Genomic DNA, 26,535 nt, shown 5'->3' with positions numbered 1-26,535 from the left:
CCATCCAAATCCTCCAAATCGTGTTGAGATAATCCACACAAACCCTATTCCCCAAATTTCCATTCCATTGCCATCATCCTCTCTCTAACTGTTTCTCCACTTGTTCGTCTACCTGTTTTGTGGGGGTCTATTAGTCTAGGAGCAGAGGGGTACCTTTGAGGCTTGCCTGGGACTGGTGTGCTAACAAAGCTGATTTCAATAGACTGCAGCCTTTGAGAGACTGGCTCCTCGGGCCACGGCGGTAGACTTGTCCAGGGGTGCTCCCCAGAGTGTGGCCATCCTTCAGCTAGGAAGGCGCAGAGGCTACCACTTACTTTAAGCTGCTTGGTCTTCTCCCGCAGCGTGTGGCGATAGATCTGCAGCTGCTCCGCAGCCTCGGGCCCAGGCTGCCGAGCCAGGATGTGCTTTAGCTCCACATACAGTTTCTCCTTTTCCTGGTGGAGAGCATAACCAGAGATGGAGATAAACAGTCCCATCAAGACAAGGACAATGACTTTAACAGCATGTTCGGGATGCTTTGGGATCATCCTAAGGTCCTTCTCAGCTCCACACTGATTACACTCACTTGTAGACTCATCCAGTCAAGCATCAAGCCATAGAGGGTCTTGGCCCTGCCCATCAGCTGGTCAGCAGCAGCCTCACGATCCCCAGGCTGTGCAGCCAACCACATGGAAAGCCTGCCCTCCAGGGGACTGGCAATCACCACATGAGGAGTGCCCTCATAGCCAGCCTGGCCAGGGACCACCCTCATCTACCAGCATGCTCACAGCAGTCAGCCCTGTGAGGGCACACAGGAGGACAGGAGGACACGTAGTCCACACGGGTGTACCATTGGAGCATACAGCTCTGGTGACCAGAGGGGAATGTGTTGTTCCAAAGGAGATCTCCTACATAAGGCAATTTTCCCAAGACTGGAAAAGGTAACCAATGTACCTAACACATAGAAACAAACACAGAACTGAGAAAAAGGAGAAGACAGAGGAATATGTTCCAAATGGAAGAACAAGACATAACCTCAGAAACATGACTAAAGGAAGTGGAGCAATCTATTCAACAAAGGGCTCAAGGTAATAATCATAAAGATGCTCACTGAACTTGATAGAAGAATGGATGAATGCAGTAAAAATTTCAACAAACATTAGAGACTATAAAGAACCAAACACAGATGAAGAATACAATGTTGCTGCTTCCGCTGCTGCTGCTAAGTCGTTTCTGTCCTGTCCAACTCTGTGCGACCCCATAGATGGCAGCCCACCAGGCTCCTCTGTCCCTGGGATCCTCCAGGCAACAATACTGGAGTGGGTTGCCATTTCCTTCTCCAAAGCATGAAAGTGAAACTGGGATGAAAACAAAGAAACAAACAAAAACACTATAAGGAATCAACAGCAGGTTAGATGATACAAAGGAATGATAAACTGGAAGACAGAGTAGTAGAAATTACCAAAGCTAAAAAGAAAAAAATGAATTTTTTAAAAAACTGAGTACTAGTTTAAGAGAACTTTGGTATAACAACAAGAGTAATAACACTTGCCTTACAGGGGTCCCAAGAAGGAGAAGTGAGAAAGGGGCAGAGAAAATATCTGAAGGAATAATCGCTGAAAACTTCCCAACCTGGAACAGAAAACAGCCAGCCAGGTCCAGGAAGCATAGGGAGCAGTGTCAAACAGAATCGATCTTAACAGGGCCACAGCGAGACGCACTATAAGTGAAACGGCAAAACATAAAGATAATAGGAGTATATTAAAAGCAACAAGAGAAAAGCAACTAGTTATATACATGGGGACTTCCATAAGATTATCAGCTGACTTTTCAGAAGAAACTTTGCATGCCAAAAGGGAGTGTCACAATATATTCACAGTGATGAAAGGATAAAACTGACAATCAAGAATTACCTACCCAGAAAGGTTATCATTTAGAGTAGGAGGAGAGAGGATGATAAACCCATGTTTGTATGGTCAATTAAACTATGACAAAAGGAGGCAAGGATATACAATGGGGAAAAGACATCCTCTTCAATAAATGGTGCTGGAAAAACTGCACAGGGCGCATGCAAAAGAATCAAACTAAACTAGTTTTTCACACCATATACAAAAGTAAACTCGAAATGGATTAAAGACTTAGATGCAAGACCTAAAGCCATGAAAATTCCTGGAAGAAAACAGGCAGTAAATTCTTTGACATAAGTCTTTACAAACATTTTTTTTTTTTTTGGATCTATCTCCTCAGGCAAGGGATACAAAAATAAACAAACACAACTACATCAAAGTAAAATGTTTTTGCACAGAAAAGTAAACTATCAACAAATGTGAAAAGGCAATCTACGCAATGGGAAAAGATATTTGCAAATGATAAAGCTAACAAGGGGTTAATATCCAAAATATACGAAGAACTCATACAACTCAACATCAAAAAATAAAAAACTAAGTGACTCAGCTAAAAAACAGTGGACCTGAATAGACATTTTTCCAAAGATGACATACAGATGGCCAACAGACACATGAAAAGATACTCAACATCACAAACCATTAAGTGAAAGAAAGAAAGTGAAGTCGCTCAGTCATGTCCGACTCTTTGCGACCCCATGGACTGTAGCCCACCAGGCTCCTCCATCCATGGGATTCTCCAGGCAAGAATACTGGAGTGGGTTGCCATTTCCTTCTCCGGGGGATCTTCCGGACCCAGGGATTGAACCCAGGTCTCCCACACTGCAGGCAGATGCTTTAACCTCTGAGCCAAAACCACGATGAGATACCAACTCAGAATGGCTATCATCAGAAAACACAATAAATAAAAAGTGTTGGTGAGGATGTGGAGAAAAGGGAGTATTTGTGCACTGTTAGTGGGGCTAGAAATTGGTGCAGCCAATTTGTAAATTAGAAAAGAGCGTGGAGGTTCCACAAAAAATTAAAAATAGAACTACCAGATGATTCAGCAATTTCATTTCTGAGTATTTACCTTAAGAAAACAAAAACACTAATTTGAAAAGATATATGCATACCAGCTTTCATTGCTGCATTATTTGTAATAGGCAAGCTATGGGAGCAACCTAAGTGTCCACTGACAGATAAATGGATAAAGAAGATGCATTATATGTATACAAAGTGATATTACTAGCCATAAAAAAAATAAAATCTTGCAATTTACAACAACATGGATAGACCTACAGGGCATTATGCTATGTGAAATGAGTCAGACAGAGAAAGACAAATACCATATGATCTCATTTAAAGGTAGAATCTGAAAAACAAAACAAGCAAAACAAAACATAGATAAAAAGAACAACTGGGTAGTTGCCAGCAGGGAGGGGGCTAGAGGGATCCTTAGCTGAAGAGAATTAAGAGTTAGGAGCCACCAGTTATAAAACAAATAAGCCATGGGGATATAATATACAGGACAAGGAAACTAGTTAATAATATTGTAACAACTTTGTGTGAGGACAGATGGTTACTAGACTTAGTGTCACGATCACTTCATAATATATGCAAATATCAAATCACTATGTAGTACACCTGAAATACACATAATATGGTATATCAACCATATTTCAATTTTTGAAAATTGTGCATATCCCAACCCTGATCAAGGACCCAGGATGTGTGCAGGATTTGGATAAGAATAATAAGACAAATGAAGAAGAAAACATCTCTCTCTACCTAAACTTATGATCACATGACTGAGAGACAACGATGACAGAAAATTTTGACAAAGTATTATGGCCAATAAAAGCAGGGAGTGACTAACTCTTATTTGGAGGAGTTGGGGGAAATTTCATTAAAATGTCATTTGAACTCTCCTTTGAGGAATGAGTAGGATTTTTCCCCAAGCGGAGAGAGAAAAGAAAAGCTTTTTATGCCAAGGTTCAGTGATAGAACAGGGGAAAGGTAGTCCAAGGTACTTGGATGCAGTCTCAAAAATGACAGAATGATCTCTCTTCATTCCCAAGGAAAACCATTCAATATCACAGGAATCCAAGTCTATGCCCCAACCAGTAATGCTGAAGAAGCTGAAGTTGAATGGTTCTATGAAGACCAACAAGACTTTCTAGAACTAACACCCAAAAAAGATGTCCTTTTCATTATAGGGGACTGGAATGCAAAAGTAGGAAGTCAAGAAACCTGGAGTAACAGGCAAATTTGGCCTTGGAATATGGAATGAAGCAGGGCAAAGGCTAATACAGTTTAGCCAAGAGAATACACTGATCATAGCAAACACCCTCTTCCAACAACACAAAAGAACACTCTACACATGGACATCACCAGATGGTCAATACCAAAATCAGATTGATTATATTCTTTGCAGCCAAAGATGGAGAAGCTCCATACAGTCAGCAAAAACAAGACCGGGAGCTGACTGTAGCTCATATCATGAACTCTTTATTGTCAAATTCAGACTAAAATTGAAGAAAGTAAGGAAAAGCACTAAACCATTCAGGTATGACCTAAATCAAATTCCTTATGATTATACAGTGGAAGTGAGAAATAGATTCAAGGGATTAGATCTGATAGACAGAGTGCCTGAAAAACCAAAGACAGAGGTTCATGACATTGTACAGGAGACAAGGATCAAGTCCATCCCCATGGAAAAGAAATGCAAAAAAAGCAAAATGGCTGTCTGGGAGGCCTTACAAATAGCTGTGAAAAGAAGAGAAGTGAAAAGCAAAAGAGAAAAGGAAAGTTATACCCATTTGAATGCAGAGTTCAAAAGAATAGCAAGGAGAGATAATAAAGCCTTCCTCAGTGATCAATGCAAAGAAATAGAGGAAAACAAGAGAATGGGAAAGACTAGAGATCTCTTCAAGAAAATTAGAGATACGAAGGGAACATTTCATGCAAAGATGGGCTCGATAAAGGACAGAAATGGTATGGACCTAACAGAAGCAGAGGATATTAAGAAGAGGTGGCAAGAATACACAGAAGAACTGTACAAAAAAGATCCTCACAATCCGGATAATCATGATGGTGTGATCACTCATCTAGAGCCAGACATCCTGGAATGTGAAGTCAAGTGGGCCTTAGAAAGCATCACTATGCACAAAGCTAGTGGAGGTGATGGCATTCCAGTGGAGCTATTTCAAATCCTGAAAGATGATGCTGTGAAAGTGCTGCCCTCAACATGCCAGCAAATTTGGAAAACTCAGCAATGGCAACAGGACTGGAAAAGGTCAGTTTTCATTCCAATCCCAAAGAAAGGCAATGCCAAAGAACACTCAAACTACCGCACAATTGCACTCATCTCACATGCTAGTAAAGTAATGCTCAAAATTCTCCAAGCCAGGCTTCAGCAATATGTGAACCATGAACTTCCAGATGTTCAAGCTGGTTTTAGAAAAGGCAGAGGAACCAGAGATCAAATTGCCAACATCCGCTGGATCAGCAAAAAAGCAAGAGAGTTCCAGAAAAACATCTATTTCTGCTTTATTGACTATGCGAAAGCCTTTGACTGTGTGGATCACAATAAACTGGGGAAAACTCTGAGAGAGCTGGGAATACCAGACCACCTGACCTGCCTCTTGAGAAATCTGTATGCAGGTCAGGAAGCAACAGTTAGAACTGGACATGGAACAATAGACTGGTTCCAAATAGGAAAAGGAGTACATCAAGGCTGTATATTGTCACCCTGCTTATTTAACTTATATGCAGAGTACATCATGAGAAATGCTGGACTGGAAGAAACACAAGCTGGAATCAAGATTGCCAGGAGAAATATAAATAACCTCAGATATGCAGATGACACCACCCTTATGGCAGAAAGTGAAGAGGAACTAAAAAGCCTCTTGATGAAAGTGAAAATGGAGAGTGAAAAGGTGGCTTAAAGCTCAACATTCAGAAAACAAAGATCATGGCATCCGGTCTCATCACTTCATGGGAAATAGATGGGGAAACAGTGGAAACAGTGTCAGACTTTATTTTGGGGGCTCCAAAATCACTGCAGATGGTGATTGCAGCCATGAAATTAAAAGACGCTTAGTCCTTGGAAGAAAAGTTATGATCAACCTAGATAGCATATTCAAAAGCAGAGACATTACTTTGCCGACTAAGGTCTGTTAGTCAAGGCTATGGTTTTTCCAGTGGTCATGTATGGATGTGAGAATTGGACTGTGAAGAAGGCTGAGCACCGAAGAATTGATGCTTTTGAACTGTGGTGTTGGTGAAGACTCTTGAGAGTCCCTTGGACTGCAAGGAGATCCAACCAGTCCATTCTGAAGGAGATCAAACTAAAGTTGAAACTCCAGTACTTTGGCCACCTCATGCAGAGTTGACTCTTTGGAAAAGACTCTGATGCTGGGAGGGATTGGGGGCAGGAGGAGAAGGGGATGACAGAGGAAGATATGGCTGGATGGCATCACTGACTCGATGGACGTGAGTCTGAGTGAATTCCGGGAGTTGGTGATGGACACAGAGGCCTGGCGTGCTGCGATTCATGGTGTCGCAAAGAGTCAGACACGACTGAGCAACTGAACTGAACTGAACTGGACTGATGATCCCTCAGCTAGAGCCAGACATCCTGGCATGTGAAGTCAAGTGGGCCTTAGGAAGCATCACTATGAGCAAAGCTGGTGGAGGTGATGGAATTCCAGTGGAGCTATTTCAAATCCTAAAAGATGATGCTGTGAACAAATTTGGAAAACTCAGAAATGGCCACAGGACTGGAAAAGGTCAGTTTTCATTCCAATCCCAAAGAAAGTCAATGACAAAGAACGCTCAGACTATTGCACAATTGCACTCATCTCACACGCTAGTAAAGTAATGCTCAAAATTTCCAAGCCAGGCTTCAACAGCATGTGAACTGTGAAATTCCAGATGTTCAAGATGGCTTTAAAAAAGGCAGAGGAACCAGAGATCAAATTGCCAACATTTGTTGGATCATCGAAAAAGCAAGAGAGTCCCAGAAAAACATCTACTTCAGCTTTATTGACTATGCCAAAGCCTTTGACTGTGTGGATCACAATAAACTGTGGAAAATTCTGAAAGAGATGGTAATACCAGACCACCTGACTTGCCCCCTGAGAAATCTGTATGCAGGTCAAGAAGCAACAGTTAGAACTGGACATGGAACAACAGACTGGTTCCAAATCGGGAAAGGAGTATGCCAAGGCTGTACATGTCACCCTGCTGATTTAACTTATATGCAGAGTACATCATGAGATATGCTGGATTGGATGAAGCACAAGCTGGAATCAAGATTGCCAGAAGAATTATCAATAACCTCAGATATGCAGATGACACCACCCTTATGGCAGAATGCAAAGAAGAACTGAAAAGCCTCTTGATGAAAGTGAAAGAGGAGAGTGAAAATGTTGGCTTAAACCTCAACATTCAGAAAATTAAGATCATGGCATCTGGTCCCATCACTTCATGGCAAATAGATGGGGAAACAGTGGAAACAGTGACCGACTGTTTTTTTTGGACTCCAAAATCACTGCAGATGGTGATTGCAGCCATGAAATTAAAAGACGCTTGCTCCTTGGAAGAAAAGCTATGACCAACCTGGACAGAATAGTAAAAAGCAGAGACATTACTTTGCCAACAAAGGTCCATCTAGTCAAAGCTATGGTTTTTCCTGTGGTCATGTAGAGATGTGACAGTTGGACTATAAAGAAAGCTGAGAACCAAAGAATTAATGCTTTTGAACTGCAGTGTTGGAGAAGACTCTTGAGAATCCCTTGGACTGCAAGGGGATCCAACCAGTCCATCCTAAAGGAAATCAGTCCTGAATATTCATTGGAAGGACCAGTGTTGAAGTTGAAATCCCAGTACTTTGGCCACCTGATGTGAAGAACTGACTCATTTGAAAGGACCCTGATTCTGGGAAAGATTGGAGGTGAGAGGAGAAGGGGACACAGAGGATGATATGGTTGGATGGCATCACTGACCCTATGGACATGAGTCTGAGTAAACTCTGGGAGTTGGTGATGGACAGGGAGGCCTGGCATGCTGCAGCCCACGGGGTCACAAAGAGTTGGACATGACTGAGGGACTGAACTGCCCTGAAGTCCAATTCTGCAGGTGCACTGGGAAAGTGAGGGGAGAAGAGAGACCAAAGGCTGGGGGTGTAGCTTGGTAATGTGGTTTGGGACCACATCCTTAGGGAACTGGGAGCCAAGGATGAGCCATATCTGGGTTTGTTTTCAGAGGAATAACTCCAGCAGGAAATCAGAGAACAGAATAAGCCCCAGTACAAGCAGAAGATGAAGAAAACTGGACCCAAGATCGCTAGAACGGGGAAGTGGGTAGATGTGAAGAGAGTTCTGAGGTAGGACCAGGGGGATTTGGTGAATGACCAGACAGGTGGGGAAAGAAGGAACAGGAGCCAAGAGGACCTCAGAGTCTTTAACACAGACACTTCGGAGTCTGGAGGGTGTTTGCAGTAGAGGCAAAGAGACTGGGACGGGGGAGGATAGGGAGAGAGGGCAGGGAACTGTTACCTCATTCTCTGCTGACCTTCAGTGGATCCCTGAAATGTTAAGGTGGAAGCCCTGTGGGAATATCTAGAAGAGGAGTTGAAAGTAAGTTCTCAGACTTGAGAATTGTGGAGCATGTTGGATCCAGAGACGGGTCTTGTCCAGAGTCATGAAGGTGGATCCATCAACTGGGATGGCTTACAGGGAGGGCCAGGGCAACCAGAGTTTTGGGAAAACTAGCATAGAAGGGGCGGGTAAGTGAGAGAGACCCAGAGAAAGAGAATGAGGGAGAGTAAAATAGATGTCTAAAAAGGCAGGAATGCTTTGAATGGTGAGTGATATCAAAGAGAAGATACAAAGACAAGAAACAGAACAGAAGACTGAACACAGCCGCTGGGGTGGGCTGTGAGGACCAGGCAACCTTGGTCAGAAAGGCAGGAGTAATACATGGGGGGCAAAGGTCACAGAGGCTGAAGACCAAGTCAGACGTTACAGAAAGTGAGTCTTTTAAGAAATATGACAGAGGAAGAAAAGAAATCTGGAGCTGGCTTGAGGGAGTAGTAGAAATCCAGGAAAACTAGGATATGCAAATTTGTAGAACTAAAGGAAAAGACTTCCTAGGATTCCAAAGCGAATCAGAATTCTATGACTTAATTAAACCAACAAACAATACAGAATTCCCACTTGTGCTCTGAAGTTTAATTGCTTGTAACCTGCTTTCAAATCCTTGAACTAAGGATATTACATTGGAGCAAAGATTTATTTCTAAGGCATCTCAATTCTGGATTCCCATTTCTCTAAACTGCACTCATGTGAACAAACATTGATAAAGACTGGTGTGTCTGCTCATTTGTCTCTGTACTTACCACTCACTTCCTTAAGGTAATTAATTATGTTTAAGGAAAAAAATATAAGTAATAGCCATCTCATTAAATGAAACATTCAGTCAAATGGAAACTAATTTTTACCTAGAGCTAAGTAATCTTACATTGTCATCAAATGACTGGTTAGTGAATTTTCTTTTACCTATTATTTAGATGACATTTATTTTCTCTGGCCAAACAACAGATTATTTGATGACAATGTAAGATTTGTTTTAATTTTTCCTTTTCCTGGCCAAATTATAGAAAAGTTATTACAAATAACATGACTCTACCTTCACAAGACTGTATTCAACTTAAAAATTAGTCAGACGGCCATAAGCTTCTAGAGAAACAAATATCAAAATAATACTTACCATTTAAGAAACAATTCCAGAAGTGACAAGGAAACCCAAAAGCCAGCACAAAAAAGAAAACTTGGACAAATAGAATTACAAAGTGGCAATTTTCCTTTGCTGTACAACACCTCCTATCACACCTCACAATATAACCTTCCCAGTAAATGGATGCAGTCAGCAATGAGAAAGATATCAGGAGGTGAGTTTATTTTCTATAGCCACTTAACACCTGCTCTGCTGGAAAAATAACTCGTCTGACAAGACTTCAAAATTCAATTTGGAGAGGGTAATAAATATGTGGGGAAACCCATGAAACTGTTTTGCCCATTTCTTTAATCTCACTGTTCTCTATACCCAGAGTACAGGAAGACTTGAAACGTAAAGAATCTCCCAGTGGTGAGGGGGAGCAATCTGGTTTGGGGTATAATAATGTCTTAAACAGAAAAAGGTCATCTTATTCCAAAAACCCTCAAACGTTTCACAGGCATAATTCTTTTCAATTGTTCCTGGTAGGGAAGGAGGAATGAGTCACAGAAAAGCCTTCAAGAAGCAAATATCTTTTCCTCACCTCACAGGTGAGAATCACGAGGTCAACAAGAATGAGTGGTATGTGTGATTCCTTCAACAAGTCAAAAACCTCGTTGTAATATACTGAAGGATGCCTGTTCCCATGCAACACCTCCTCTGGGGCTTGAAGACGTGTTATAGCCCTGAACATAACCAACCAGGGTCAGACTGAGTTACAGAATTCCTAAAGGCTACATGATTACATGGATGTGAATTTGAGCAAGCTCCAGGAGATAGGGAAGGACAGGGAAAACTGGGGTACTACAGTCCATGAAGTTGAGAAGAGTTGGACACAACTTAGCAACTGAACAACAACAACACAATAACACCAATAGGAGAATGGAGCCAGGTTCAAAGCCAGGTGGGAGGGAATTAGAGGTCAGGGTATGACTCGGCTCCCCCTTCTGTTGACCCAGCCCATCTGGACAGGCCTTGCCATGTCCTCTAACAGGACATGCAATCTTCATACACAGAGTGGACGATGTTGCCACTTGTCCTGTCTTCTGTAACTTCCTGGGGTTTTATTGTGGCTGTAAAATGAAATGAAATAGGTTTATTCTAAAGGATAACTGAGTGACTGAGTAGTGAGGGTCCACAAGTGTGGAGAAGAAATGAAGAAACGGAGTGAATTATCATGAAAATTGCCTGAGTATTCAAAGTCAAAAAAGTGCTGAGAGTGAAATAACCCAGCACAAGGGATGCATGTGCAGTCATGGTAGGTGGAAAGAATACCAAACGATACTTTAGGATGAAGACAGTAAAAGTGGGAATGGAGCTGAGTGGTGGAAATGGGAAGAGGGAATGGAGCTGAGTGGTGGAAATGAGCTGCCAGGTTTCAACATGTGTGAACTTGGGTCTATGCTTACAACAGAAAACCTAGCTTTCGATAAAACCAACGTGAAGCCTGGTCAGCATTAACATTCTAGCTGTGTGTATCATGCAGATTTGCATTTGGGGAGAACGTGCTAGTAATTTAGATAAACATGGAGTGTTTGATGGATTGAAGGTCTTAAGTATGATTGTTTTCCAATTTATTTCTCTCCTAACCCTCTACAAGGGCCAACCAAGCTCTTCAAACATTGTGCAATGGTGTGTATAATAACCCCATTTAGAGACAAAGCATGCAATTCTATTATATAGAGAATCTATCTTATGCAACAGAGACTCATTAGCTGTCCAATGTATATTGTCTCCATAAGCCAGCAGTGGAAGAACCAGCTGCCTTGTAATACATATCCTGTCCTTCCTCATTAAGCCACATCCATTTCTTTTTAAACCAAGTCAATTAATTTGTCACTGGGTTAGAAGCACCATATGCCAATGGAACATCATAAGAAGATCATAAATAGTTTATTATTTCCCCACCAACAAAATATCACATCTTCGGGTTGGCACTTCTTTATTTATTCAGAGTCTGTGCTTAATGCACATCAATATTACTTTGTAGCATGCTTCACACTTTAAATTATTTTATGAACAGTTATATTGGGGGGAAAAAAAGCTCAGCTATTAATACCAAGAGACTAGCCCTCTCTTTGGCTGAGCATAACATTAACCATACTACTTCCATCCTTGAAACGATGCTCTCTTCCTAGACATCCCAGTCTCTCAGGTGGACAGACTGTAAGATATGTTTATGGATTCTTTTGCTGCAAGAATCACTGCCAAGTGATTCTGGATACCAGCACGGCTCATTGTCAATATTGGCTGAGTACAGTGGTAAGAAATTAACTACAGTATTAGCTTCAAATAACGATGTCATTACATGGTGACAGTCTGAACCCCATGTTGGAAACTCCAGATATGGAACCACTCAGACTTCAGGTATTTGTATTTCATCTAATAATAAATTAAAAGTGTATGTTCTGAACAGTCTATGCAAATAAGAGTCAGTGCCATTCTGGCTATAATTCAGAGGAATAAATAGAGTTGTTCACAGAACTCCTTTCCCCACCGAGCTACGGTTTTATATGCACTGTCTGTTTCTTTTCCATGTCTTCTGCTTTGCCTCTTCAGCTGAAAACAGAAGGTAGTTCACATTCGGTGTGCAACTTAATGCTCTTCTTCCTCAGCTGACCTACTTGGGGCAACAACTGACTAAGAGGAACTAACGTATTCTGTTTTAATCTGAATCTGAGTTTAGCAAATGCCGGTGCCTTGATTCTGTTCACCCTGGATTCATCAGTTTGCTTGGGCGAGCATTGGGAATAATTACTGCACCCTTGGACTAACTCACTCGTGCACAGCAAGCAACTCATTTCCTGATCCAAATGCACACACTTCTCTACATCCGCCAGGGCGAAAACCACCCACTCAGATGTTTAGATGTCACACATTCCAAGGAAGAGACACCTATCTTGCCTTCACTCTTGCTCCCTCAATGGCTTCCAGACAAAGTTGATTTTTTTTTTTAATCCCATAACCACTACTTCCGAGAAAGCCTACTTCACAGAGTATACAGAAAATCTCATTTCCAAAATGTCAACAGATGCCATTTGTGTTACTTCAATATTTAATCTTTATGAGTCCATTCTTTCTTTCCAATTGAGTTATGAGGCTTTAAGGTCAGAACTACAACCGATTGTTCTAAAGCTCCCTCTCAACCCTACTACTAATCTAAACACATTCGAGTTACTCAGTAATTTTGTTGCTTGCAATTTATATTGTCAGCAAACTATGCCCATCATATTTTAGTAGGACACATCAATAGAGGTAAGATATATTTATCTTGAGAACTTTTACTTGAATTAGGCCATTGGGTACCATCTTCCTGTTAACAGAGCTTGTATATAATTCAATACTGTGAGCCAATACTGTAAGTTTCATAGATTTGAGCTAAACTTTTCATTGTGTATATTGTATGTAATTGAGGAAATCACTTGATCTTTTAGTTGAATGTTTACAGTTGTTTCCTGACAGTGCAAGTTGTTTCAAATACTTTTTTTTAACTCTTAAGGCTTACAAATGCATTCACTTAATTCTGAAAACTTGGCTTGTATGTGCACGTGCACACTGATACATGTAAGAATGAAAATGCAAGCATAATTCTTAACTGCAGTCCTCAACTAAATAATGTGCTGACATTTTTAACAACCTCCTTAAACACAGAAATTCTAATTGCACACATCACTCTTTTCCATAATTAAAAATGCAATACACTTTTGCCTCTTTGCTTGGCTTCAGTCCTTTTCTATCTTCCCACCACCATCCACAATTTTTAACAGAAGACTAAAGCCAGATTTAAATTTTTAAACAAAATTGCTTCCCTCTCTCTATAAATGCACTCCAGAACACTGCCTAATTTATCTAGGAATGCCTGTTTTCATTAGTAGGAAAATAAATTAGAAACTTTGTAAACATATTACATTTCTATCTAGCGTTTGAAAAGGAGAAAATAATGGCTGATACCTTGGGGCTTTCTTGTTTATTAGGTTTATAACAAAAATGTCAGCTAAACTGAACTCTGGACCTATCTTGTTTATGATGTCATGAAGTAGTAAAGCTCCCTGGAGAGGATAGGAGATGCTAGATTTGGGGGTGAAATAGAATTACACAGCTGACTTCCTTATGAGCATGGAACCACTTGGTTACACAGTGGTTCTTGGCTTCAGATGTAGATGATTAAGTGTTTTATGAGGCATGGGAGAAATCTGCATGCACTAACCTTCACCATTTTCGTAACAATAGAAAACACTTTCTATTGATTTCTGATATAAGCAATGCAGACTTTCTTTTTTCTTCTTCTTTAACACAAACTTTCTTGAGAGACCTTTTCACAAGGGATTTTATTTCCAAATGCAAGTATATGTTTAAGAAGACCTGTACAAAGCATATAATTGTCTAGAGCAGCCTTAACTTTATTACCATGACTATTGGCTTGTTATACCTTTGTACCTTACCTAGCAACTTAATGTATGTGAAGAATTAGCACATGTTACATAATGACAGTGTTGTCTTTTCTTAAAGCTTGTAATGAAACAGGTATAGATAAATTCAGGCCAAATAAGTTTTTATTTAGTACCACTACCACTACATGAGATTAGTACTAATCACATGCATAAGATCATGCCAGTGTCATACATACAAAGACAAGTAAGGTCAAAAACTTCAAGGAGCTTACTATTCAGTTGAGGAAAAACAAATAATAAGCCATAAAGCAAGACAGTAATGCCAGGCCTACAGAGAGGTGGTAGGCGTGGTGTGTAGTTTGCGAGTAGGCAGAGATAAGATTCATTTGGTGGACCACAGAGAGGGAAATATCAATAGTTCAGATTGGTCTTGGTCATAGTATTAGAAGCAGCAATATTTGTATTCATGAATTAGAGAAGGGCCTCACTATCAAAGGACAAATTTAATAGCTAAAGCCACTTGAAGTCTATCCACTTGAAATGTGAGCATTTTCATAGGAAATAGTAAAGAAGAAAATTCAAATGAGATTTTTCTCCTTGAAAAACTCATCTAAAACTCATAAAAAGAAGTTTATCTTGTCTTATTTAATATTTTATATTTTAATTGTAATGATATACTACTTACTAGAACAAAAATCAATTTAAATGATTGGATTTTTTAACATAACTAACATTTTTATAGCACAATTTGATTTAACTTCATATATCTAGCTTCTGCAATATACCATTTTCTTAAATTTTTATTATTTAACAACCATACAAAAGAATATCAATACCATATACAACTACAAAGCATAATAACAAACTGAATGCTCAGGACTAATCAATCCCCAACTTTATGAAATAGAACATCATTAGTACCTAAATCAGTATATTCCTTTTTCTGTCCCATTCCTGTGACTGCACTGCTATTACCGTCAGTCAAGGTAAGCACCATTCTGAATCTCATTTTTATCCTTCCCTAGATTTTTTTCATAGAGTTTTATCATATACCTATTATTTTAATTTTGTTTTGCTTTGAGTTATATAAAAACATATCCAAGTCTACCCAGTTTCCTTTGACTTGCTTGTTTTATTCATCATGATGGTTCTAAGATTTGTTGATGTCATCAGATGTTTCTGTTCATGTAGTTCACCCGATGTTCTATTGAATGAGAATTCTACAATTTACTCCTGTTGGTGGGCATTCAGGCTGTTTCTAAGGTTTTCGTTTTAACCAGCAATGTAGCTAGGAACATTCTCGTGCATATTCCCTAGCTCAGAAGTACAAGTGTTTCCAGAACACAGAACTAAAAGTGGAATTGCTGCATCTTCAAGACACACGAATGTTCAATTTTGTAAGACCATGTAAAATAATTTTCCAAAGCGTTGTGTAAAAATCCCCACTGATCTACATCCGTGCCATTACTTGATGTCATCAGGCATTCCTCAGCACAGTACTCAACGAAGCCATGCCCACACTCCTGGTCCACTGAGATTATAAAATAATCTATATTGCATTAAGCTGTGACATAGGTGGTGATTTATAACAGAGCAATAGATAAACCTCTTTTATCCCTCTAGAAATTGCAAAATTGTATCTCAGCGTGGTTGTGTATTTCATTTCCCTGCTTAGAAAATAAAGTTGAACATTTTTTTCATGTTTATTCATCATTCGTGTTTCCTCTTCTGAGAAACGCCTGTTCACATACATAATTTTCCTGTTTTTCTACTGAGTTGTCTTTCTCTTATTGACTTATGATTTTTAATATATTTTATATATAAAGATATACAGAGCTTGTGACTTGCTTTCTTTGACTTCTTTAAAGGAGCAGGCATTCTTAATTTTAATGTACTTAGTAAGATTTACCCATAATTTATTTCATGGTTAATGCTTTTTGTATCTTGGTTAAGTGCTAAAACCAGTTACTTTTAAAAGATTTCCCTTAGCAGAAATATTCAAAGCCCTCATTAATTCCTCCCAAATCCCATTAATCCTTTGATATAAAACATTCTTTTGAGGTACCTATACTTTACTTGTTAAATTTTCTTTTTCTATCACATGCTGATTCATCCTTTGTATATGATGACATCATTTTTCTAGTAGCTCTTGCATTGACTTCATGAGACTTGACATCTTTTATAAAGTTTACAGTTTTACTTAACAACTGCTTTACATTGTATTTGCACTTTCTGTTGGGTACTAATAACATTGGACAATTCTACTGAAAAAGAGAGACGAGTGATGTCAAGATGGGTAGGAGTTAGTCACGTGATGCTGGTTAGGAGGTCTGAGTAATAACAGTCATATAAATTGCAAACTCATTAGTGAACATATTTACATTATGACAACATTCACTTTCCTGCACAATCTCACAATTTGGGAGAATCAGACAAAGAAAATTGGAAAAGCTATCATAAGCCATAGCAGCAGCTCCCATTTATAGAACAGATATTATGGATGTGCCAGGCATGATGTTAAGCTCAATACGTACGTTATTTCAATAACTCATCAAAACAAACCTGAGAATTGATTGTTATTATTCCTGTTTGCTAGATGAGAAAGTTGAGACTCAAAAGCATCAGTGCCTTCGCCAAATGAAACAACTAGAAAGTGGCAGAACCAAGATCTGAACCTATATGAAGCAGAATATTTCAAAGACTGAGATATATCCATTTTGCTCTTAAGTAACACATGTACTGCTTCTCACAGCAAGAGGAGAGTAAAAGAAGAGAAAAACATAAACAAAGGTATAAAGGTAAAGAGCAGGAACATGAAAGCCTGCAAACTTACTAGAGTAAAAAGAAGGATTGAGGGGTCTTGAGTGACAGGCAGATGACTATACTTTCAACATAACAGGCAGAAATCATTGAAGGTTTCTTGGTGGGCAATATTAATATATTATTACTATAGTATTTATATAATATTATTATATATATGTATGGCTCAAATTATTTACAAGATAAATATATATATAAAATAAAACATTTTAAAGACTGAGATTAAACTATGTATAAGTATATATGTATAAATTCTAAAATTTTCTTCCAAAATTTAGTAGATTTTCTCAAGTGCTCCACTTTGAAGAACACAGGTCTAAGATAATAGAAATGAGGACCTAAGTCAAGGTGATGCCTGGGGGCAAAAATATAAGGTTAGGAACAGACGCAAGAGCATCTGAAGATGGAATTTACAGACATAGTAGGAGGAGAATGGAGGAATTAGACATGACGTTGGTATTTTAAGCCTCTTCATAGCTGGAAAAACTGCCACACCATGAAAATGTGCATGCAAGCCATGGGAAGAGCTGGATTCAGGAAGATGATGAGCTCAGTTTTAAAAAGTGAATCAACAGGACATCCTCTTGACCAACAAGTATTAAGTAATACGAATCCAAAATGCAGCAGAGTCTAGATTAGCCTCTGGGACTGTATCTATATAAAGGTGAAAATCAAAGCCTTGGTTAAGAACAAGCTCCTCGGAGGAGAAGGCAGTAAAAACAATATTCACAGATATGCCTCAGAGAATGGTGACCATCTAGGGAAGCAGAAAAGAGGAAAAGAAGCCACGAAAGAAGAAAGAGGGAACAGTCAGCAAAGGAGGAGAATCAGCAAACTTGTGAGCCCTGAGATAACAGAAGAAAGTGTAGAAAGTGTTTGATAGCATTAAATATGGCTGAAGTCAACAAGGACAAGTGATGAAACCACTGGAATTGTTTACTCATCTATTTAAACATAAATTCCAAGAGCTAAGACATGGAAGCAACCTAAATGTTCATTAACAGATGAATGGATAAAGATGTGGTATTTACACACACACACACACACACACACACACACACACGGGATATTACTCAGCCACAAAAAAGAAAAAAAAATGTTATGCCATTTTCAGCAACATAGATAGACCTAGAGATCATAACACTTAAGTGAAGTAAATCAGAGAAAAACAAATATCATATGATATTGCTTATAATCTAAAAAAAATACAAATGAATTTATATAGAAATAGACCTGTAGGCATAGAAAACAAACTTATGGTTACCAAAGGGAAAGGAGAAAGAAGGTAAAATAGGAGTTTGATATTAACATATACAACTGTACACAAAATAAATGTCCAACAAGGGCCTACTGCATAGCACAGAGAACTATATTCAATATTTTATAATTACCTATAAGGGAAAATAATCTGGAAAAAAAAATATATATATATATAATTTCCCAAGCACTCAAGGGTTTCATCGGCAAAGGCCACCTGTCTGGGTCCATATGTTTCTTTCGCCTGGATCTCTCTCTCTCTCTCTGGGATCCTTGCATCTTAGTGATTTGTTCAGGTGACTGAATTAGGTTGCCTGAACCTTTGGTTTCTAAAGACAGTGTTCAGTTCAGTCGCTCAGTCATGTCCGATTCTTTGCGACCCCATGAATCGCAGCACACCAGACCTCCCTGTCCATCACCAACTCCCAGAGTCCACCAAAACCTATGTCCATTGAGTCGGTGATGCCATCCAACCATCTCATCCTCTGTTGTCCCCTTCTCCTCCTGCCCTCAATCTTTCCCAGCATCAGGATCTTTTCCAAAGCGTCAACTCTTCGCATCAGGTGGCCAAAGTATTGGAGTTTCAGCTTCAGCATCAGTCCTTCCAATGAATATTCAGGACTGATCTCCTTTAGAGTGGACTGGTTGGATCTTCTTGCAGGGGCATGCTTTAATCAAGCACGTATCTAGGGCCTCCTAGTCTCTTCTCCTTAAAGCCTGGGGGTGAAGGGTCAGGCCAGACAATGAAGGTCAAGCTTCCTCTCACCAAAGTGCCACTGAGGTAGGAAATAAAAAGGAAATCCTAGAACCATAAAAAAATTAATTAGGCCTATCATATAAACAGTCCCTTGGGGATTAATAGGAAAAGACAGGATGCTTCCAATTATTCACAAAATAGTCACTATAATACTAGCTAACACTTACTGAGCATGTTTCACAAGCTTTGAAAAATACAGACACTATGCATGTAATCCTCATACACAAGCTCCATTTCACAGATGAGGAAACTGAGGCTCAGCAAGGCTAAGTAACTTGCACAAGCACACCTATGAATTACAGAGTCAGGATTCTAACCCAGGCCAGTGTGACTCCAAGCCTGGACCAACACACTCCTGGCTTCTTTCCAATCCACTGCCAAACAACCTCCCTCCACTACTCTTAGCCACCAGCCAAACCAGAGGGAGTGAGGGATCAGGGGAGAATAGAGCAGCTGTATATAGAGCTGCATAAAGCACCCTACACAACCAAGTTATTAAAGCATGCTATGTGTACAGTGAAAAGTAGCTCAGGGATATCTTGCTAACATGGAAAATTCTTCAGAAAGTAGAGTTCTGAGTAAGCCAGCTCAATATCAAAATAAGAAATACTCTAATGGAATTACATACTCGAGTTTGAAATAACTCCAAGTAACTTAGATTTTGTGATTAAATCCTAAACAGCTTCCAAGCAAAAATAGAACCATGACATCACAGGATGGGCTCAGAGCATGGAGGGCTCTGTCTGCTCCCCTTCGTGTTCCCTGTGAGCCCACCATGTTAAGTCATTGTCACTCCCTAATCCTCCAGATTCTTTTAAGCCTTCATGCCTTTGTTCTGGCCACTCCTGTCTCCAGAAAGTCTAGTCCCACCTCAGTCCCTGGTCAAACACTTTATCCTTTAAGACTCTGCTCAAAGTAACTTCCTTAGGAGGACTTTCTAATTTCCTCTAATTAACTGCATCTTCGGTGTTATCACAGTGTTCTTGGGTATTTTAGCCTTGGATTGATTTAGCCATATTCTTCAGTTCATGCTACATTATTCATCACTGGTCCATCTTTAACTTTATATATGGTATAAACAACACTGAAGTATCTACATACACTACATCTTCAGTACAACATTTTATACAACTGACTTATTTTCCCTGAATTAATTTCTAAAAAAGTAGAAATTCTAAGTCTGACATACTACCAAATTCTCTTCTAGAACATTTACATCAATTCAAGCTCCACCCACAGTATACAGAAGTACCTATTACCCCTACATTCTCAGTTCAGTTCAGTTCAGTTCAGTTCAGTCACTCACTCGTGTCCGAATCTTTGCGACCCCATGAATTGCAGCACACCAGGCCTCCCTGTCCATCACCAACTCCTGGAGTTCACTCAAACTCACATCCATCGAGTCAGTGATGCCATCCAGCCATCTCATCCTCTGTCGTCCCCTTCTCCTCCTGCCCCCAATCCCTCCCAGCATCAGAGTCTTTTCCAATGAGTCAACTCTTCACATGAGGTGGCCAAAGTACGGAGTTTCAGCTTTAGCATCATTCCTTCCAAAGAACACCCAGGACCAATCTCCTTTAGAATGGACTGGTTGGATCTCCTTGCAGTCCAAGGGACTCTCAAGAGTCTTTTCCAACACCACAGTTCAAAAGCATCAATTCTTCGGCGCTCAGCTTTCTTCACAGTCCAACTCTCACATCCATATATGTACTGGAAAAACCATAGCCTTGACTAGACGGACCTTTGTTGGCAAAGTAATGTCTCTGCTTTTGAATATACTATCTAGGTTGGCCATAACTTTTCTTCCAAGGAGTAAGCGTCTTTTAATTTCATGGCTCCAGTCACCATCTGCAGTGATTTTGGAGCCCAGAAAAATAAAGTCTGACACTGTTTCCACTGTTTCCCCATCTATTTCCCATGAAGTGATGGGACCAGATGCCATGATCTTCATTTTCTGAATGTTGATCTTTAAGCCAACTTTTTTACATTCTCAGTAGCACTAAGTATATTCAACTTTTTATCATCTTTGCTCATGTGATAGGAAAAAAGGATAGCTATTCTTTTTTTAAATTTTCACTCTTTTGATTACTAGTAATGTTAATCATATTGTTATATGTTTATTAACCTTTCATATTTTTTCCATTGTGAATTGCTTACTTATGATCTCTATTAAATTATTCATTGAGGTGATCTTTTCCCAATTGATTTACAAAAGTTCATTATATACTAAAGATATCGATGCTTTTTCTGCCATATTTGCGACAAATTTTTTTTCTTTTTTTGTCTTTTCATTTTTAAAGTGTTTTCTGCTATATTGATGGTTCACACTTTTTAGGTAGAGAAAACTATCACTTTTCTTTTGTGATTTCTTCCTTTGGTATTACACTAGAAAGTTCTTCCCCAACCTCTAGGTACATAACCTAGAGGGATGCTCATCTATGTGTACCAGGAGACTTGTATAAGAAAGCTCACTGAAATACATTCACAGCAGTGAACATTTGAGGGGAAAACTAAATGTGCCTTGTAAAAAAAAATAAACACAGTAGAATATAAATATAGTAGATAAATAACAGTGAAATATACAACAGAATTACCTGGAGCATCTATGTGATTCATCATGGATATTTCTCAAAATACATGTTGAATGGGGAGGAAAGAAACAAAAATGAATAATAATACATGTCCTCTATTACCGTGTGTATATATGAAAGCAATTCTCAATGTTGGTTTGCAGATGCATCAATTTGTAGTAAAAGCATAAAAACATACTGAAGGAATAAACATCAAATTCATGATAGTTGTTGCCTCTAGGAAACGCAGGGGAAAAAATGGAACTTTGAAAGGGTACAAAGGGGCATTCACTCCATGTGAAAAATCTACTCTATCTTCTAATCAAAAACAAATGTGCACCCCGGTCTCACCGCAACCACCCTAAAAACCCCAACCAAGTTTCCTGCCACTGCTCTCTCACAAGCCATTTTTGGATGTGCTTGACAGCCACTCTGATCTCCCCCAAAAGCCTCATCGTGTGAGTAATAAACTTTTTATAATATGTTTGTATTAGGTTTATTAGGTATATTAGCTTATGTTAGGTTTATTATAATATAATAAACCTTTTATAATAACCCTCTCAAAAAATGTGACAAAACATTAATAGTTGCCATTCTGGATGGGTAGTGAGTTATTTTCTTCTCTTACACTCTATTTTTCTGCATTAGCATTTTTTCTCCAAATGAAAAAAAGGAAAGTATATCCCCCCTACCAAGAATATATAGAAATTCCCTTTTATTTTATGCTACATTTGCAATATTTCTTAAAATTTATGATGTAAAACAGGACTCTAAACTAACGAGTGAATGAACAAGTGAACCAACGAAAGCAAGGGGACGAGGAAATGAATGAAAAGAATGACTGGGCGGCTAATTCACCTAAATGACTACATTATCCTCTCTCCCAAATTCAGATTATGCAAACATACTCAGTGAATCAGAAAGAATTGAGCAGCCCTGCTGACATTCGAGTAACTGTGGCCATAAACCAGGTTGATGCCAATCCATACAGTAGCCACTTGCCGTATGCGGCTTATCAAGCACTTGAAATGTGGGCTGTCTGAATTGCTATGTGTTGTAAAAATGCGAAATACATACTAAGATACTCTGAACTTAGTAGCCCCAAAATGTAAAATAACATATGAATAACAAAACTCATTTCATGCTAAAATGATATCTTGGATCAATTGGGTTGAAAGATGTATACTATTAAAATTAATTTCACCTGATTCTTTTTATCCGGTTATTGAAACTACTAGACAATTTACAGTTACAGATAAGGCTTACATTACATTTTTACTGGACAGCAATGAAATAGAAAAACAATGCTGTTTTAGATCTAAAATTGCAGAAGAAAAAACCATGTTCACTTTTCACATATGCCTAATCTGAATGCAAACCATCCACCTCTTTACACAAATAATGACATGAAACTAGATGAAAAAATATGAGGTCATTTTGCTGCACAGCCGACAACTCGGAAAATTAGGCCTTACGCAAATTGTTCTATGAAGCACTTAATAAAATTTTAAGGAAGTGGAAAATCTTTTATTAAGTTCTGTAATACAAAGTAGATTCATTTCCAAAAGAAGATCATAAGGTAAGAATGTAACATGGAAAACAGCAGCTGGAATGAAACGGCATTTTGTTGCCAGTCTTCCCATGTTTCTGTTGCCCCATGTGCTGAGTGCTGAGTGCTGAGTCCTGAGTCCTGAGTCGCTCAGTCGTGTCCAACTCTTTGCGGCCCCACGGACTGTCGCCCGCCAGGATCCTCCATCCATGGGGATTCTCCAGGCAAGAATACTGGAGTGGGTTATCATGCCCTCCTCCAGGGGATCTTCCCAGGTCTCCCTATTGCAGGCGCATTCTTTACCATCTGAGCCACCAGGAAAGCCCAAATGTAGTAAATACGGTTGTCCCATGGATCATCACTATATGAATTCATGGTATTTCGGTGGTCCTGGGGTTACTCTCTTTTTAATGTGGTGTATTTTTGACTGGAAAGTGATGGTGCTAATGAGGCCCTCTTAAGACCCATGAGGTCCAGTCACAGAGCAGTACCATAGCCGAGAAAGTTACTAGTAATAAACAGTCATTTCAGACTAACTTCACAACTTCCTTGGTATCAGCTACTGCAAAGGGGATATATTATCTACATCAGTTCTTAAAATCCCCCTTCCCTCATCATCTGCAGCTATTCTCACATCCTTGACCCAACAATTCCTAGAAAAACTTCATTCTTGTGCTGTCGGTCCTTCCCTCCTTCACTGAGATTATGATACGTATCTCAAAAGCCAGGAGAAAACCAGTCAGACAAGGACAGATCCTTTCTTCCAAGTGCAGAGAAGGGGCTGACAGTGAGAGGGCAAAGCAGAAGCCTCTCAAGCAGGCAGAAAAGAGGAAAGGTTGTGAAAAAAAAATTAAGTTTATACTTGATATCCTGTCCAAACCAGCCAAAGCTAGGCTAAGGGTCAACACAGGTGTGTGCTGTGTGCTTAGTCGCTCAGCGATGTCTGACTCTGCGATCCTACGGACTGTAACCCGCCAGACTCCTCTGTCTGTGGGATTCTCCAGGCAAGAATAATGGAGTGAGTTGCCATGCCCTCCTCCAGGGGATCTTCTCAACCCGGGGATTGAATCCAGGTCTCCCGTATTGCAGGAGGATTCTTTACCATCTCAGCCACCAGGGAACACAAGTAGCTAAACATATTAAAAGACCACAATTTATAAAATAGAAGCAAGGCATGGTATAAAAATGAACCTTGTAGCCATCTTTTACTTAGACCTTGTAGAAATGGAAGGATTTCACAAGTCAGAGAGCATCTGTAATAGTCTGTATTAAAGAGAAATTGCACATATTCTCCAAATATGTGCCATTGGGAGACACAATAATTTTCAGAAATGACAATAAGGGATGCTTCAATAACAAGGAAAATTTCATAAACAAATTCAGGAAATAGAGTCTGATATACCACTATAGGCACTGGTGTTTTGTTTTTTGTTTTTTGTGGGGGTTTTTTTGCTTTGCTTTTATCCAGTTGGAATAGTATACCTGAAATTCCACAGCCAGTTTAATATGAATGTCATTACTCCGAGAGCAGGCTTTAAAATGCCCCAATTCCACGTTCCCCTCTCTGAATGCAGGCTCCTCACTTATTATTTCTTTCACTCCTTCACTCTCTACCCTCCGGGGGACCTACTGTCACTCAACCTTCCTGCTCCACACTGCCCATTAGCCTCTTCCTGGCTGTATTGTCCTGCTTCCCCTACCTCTACCCAGAGTCAAATACTTGCCAATGCCCTCTGCACACTTAATTCCCTGCTCCCTGATCTGCACACCCACTGTGCATACACCCAGTCTGACCTCTGCCCAACAGTCGGGTTTCTCAGCTCCCACGCTACCCAGTGCTGCCGGAGCCCACTACAGAATGAATGTACCCAGAGGACCATTACTAAGTCAAGCTGTGCATGGTGACTTGCTTCCTTCCTCTGCTTAGCAATTCTCACTTTCATTCTTGTGAACACCCAGATGTCACCTCCCCAGCAGCCTCTCTGGACCCCAGGACTCCAGTTTTACCTTAGTCACACTCTCTCTCAGCAGATGACTTGATCTGAACAGACAGAGGTGTCTTAAGAGACCCCAGCCTTCATCACAAGACATCAGTGCTAATAAATGTTCTCTTCCTTCCTGCCCATGACAAATGAAGAGCTGGATGCCTTCATCCTCTCCCCCAGTATGTGTGTATAAATAAATGCATGTAGAATCCACCCAGGGCTTCCCTGGGGGCTCAGATGGTAAAGAATCTGCCTGCAATGCAGGAGACCCAGGTTTGATCCCTGTGTCAGCAAGATCCCCTGGAGGAGGGCATGGCAACCCACTCCAGTATTCTTGCCTAGAGAATTCCAGGGACAGAGGAGCCTGGCAGACTATAGTTCATGGGGTCGCAAAGAGTCAGACATGACTGAACGACTAATGTCACACTAAATACACCCATGCACAAAAACCACACATATTACACACACACACACACACCCAGCACACACACACACATCCATCTTGCCTTCCTTGAATCTTCTCCTCTCCTTCTTCTGGGCTCACTCTCTGCTCTCATGGCCTGACACGCAAATGAATCTCACCCCCTCTCTCTGAAATGTTTACCAGTGATTGAAAGAGCATGTCACTCCATTACACTTGGAGAAGCAACAAAAAAGGTCAGAAGTGTTGCATGGTTTATTCTGTGTTTCTAAGTTCTTTGAATCTTTTATAGCAGTTTATATTAATGTTTTTAAATTTTTCATAACTTTTTATATTATATTTTTAAAAAATTTCCCCCAATCCTTCATAACTTAATGTTTTACACCAGAAACCCAAGTCTATTTCCTCCATTCTCACATCTCTTCCCTTCTGAGCCCCTGGTGGCCAGGCTTCCATGCCCAGCGACCTCCAGAACTGGACTCTTAAAGGGCACCAGTGGCCAACTACCTTGTGGCCACATCCTTCCCTCTGTCCTACTCTTAAAAACACCAACAATGATGACCTACTCCCTCTTTGAAACTCTTTCCTCCCTTGGCCTCTACAAGACAAGCTCTGAGTTCCATTATAAAACCAGATACATTTCAATGAAAGATCCTGCAAATGATCAAATGAGTTTTCCCTTTCCTTCTCCTAAAATCAAAGGAAGTGAGAGGAGCTGCAGAATGGGAGCCTCTACATGCATGTATGTGTGTTTGCTTATGAAACATCATCCTCTAAACTGCACACTACACACTCTCACACTATCTTCTCCACTGGCTCCACTTCAGGGGAAACAAAAGGTGATAAGGCCACATCAAAGTGTCCATAACCCTCAGCATTGCCAAGGGAACTTCTTGTCAGTTGTCCTCTACATACACCGTCCTTTCCAGGGCCACAGGGTGGAGCTCTCCTTTCCTGAGCTACTTTGCTCAGCTTCCCGCCACTCCACCTCTCTGTGAGGAAGAGGCAAAGATAATGTTTTCCTTGAACAAGATTTTGAGAAATGAAGAGGGGTTCCGTGTATGGACAAGGCAAGATTGGACATTCTCCATGGGGACTTTCACTTTCCAAGACAGAAAGTCTGCATGTAGAAAACTACAAT

The 26,535-nt window shown here is 39.9% G+C and overlaps 1 protein-coding gene across 1 annotated transcript in view; it reads right to left on the bottom strand.

The window, feature by feature from the left end:
• The window catches only part of CFAP58 (cilia and flagella associated protein 58), a 106,698-nt gene that overhangs the window by 9,168 nt on the left and 70,995 nt on the right, over nucleotides 1-26,535 (bottom strand). Inside the window, exon 16 of the mRNA XM_068961363.1 lies at nucleotides 315-434. Within this exon, the coding sequence (XP_068817464.1) occupies nucleotides 315-434 (120 nt within the window). The remainder of the gene's footprint in view (nucleotides 1-314; nucleotides 435-26,535) is intronic.

This window comes from Capricornis sumatraensis, chromosome 23, assembly GCF_032405125.1.
Source record: "Capricornis sumatraensis isolate serow.1 chromosome 23, serow.2, whole genome shotgun sequence".
Lineage (NCBI taxonomy): Eukaryota > Metazoa > Chordata > Mammalia > Artiodactyla > Bovidae > Capricornis > Capricornis sumatraensis.
Note: the sequence above shows the minus strand (reverse complement) of the source record. Positions and strands in the feature narration are given on the sequence as shown.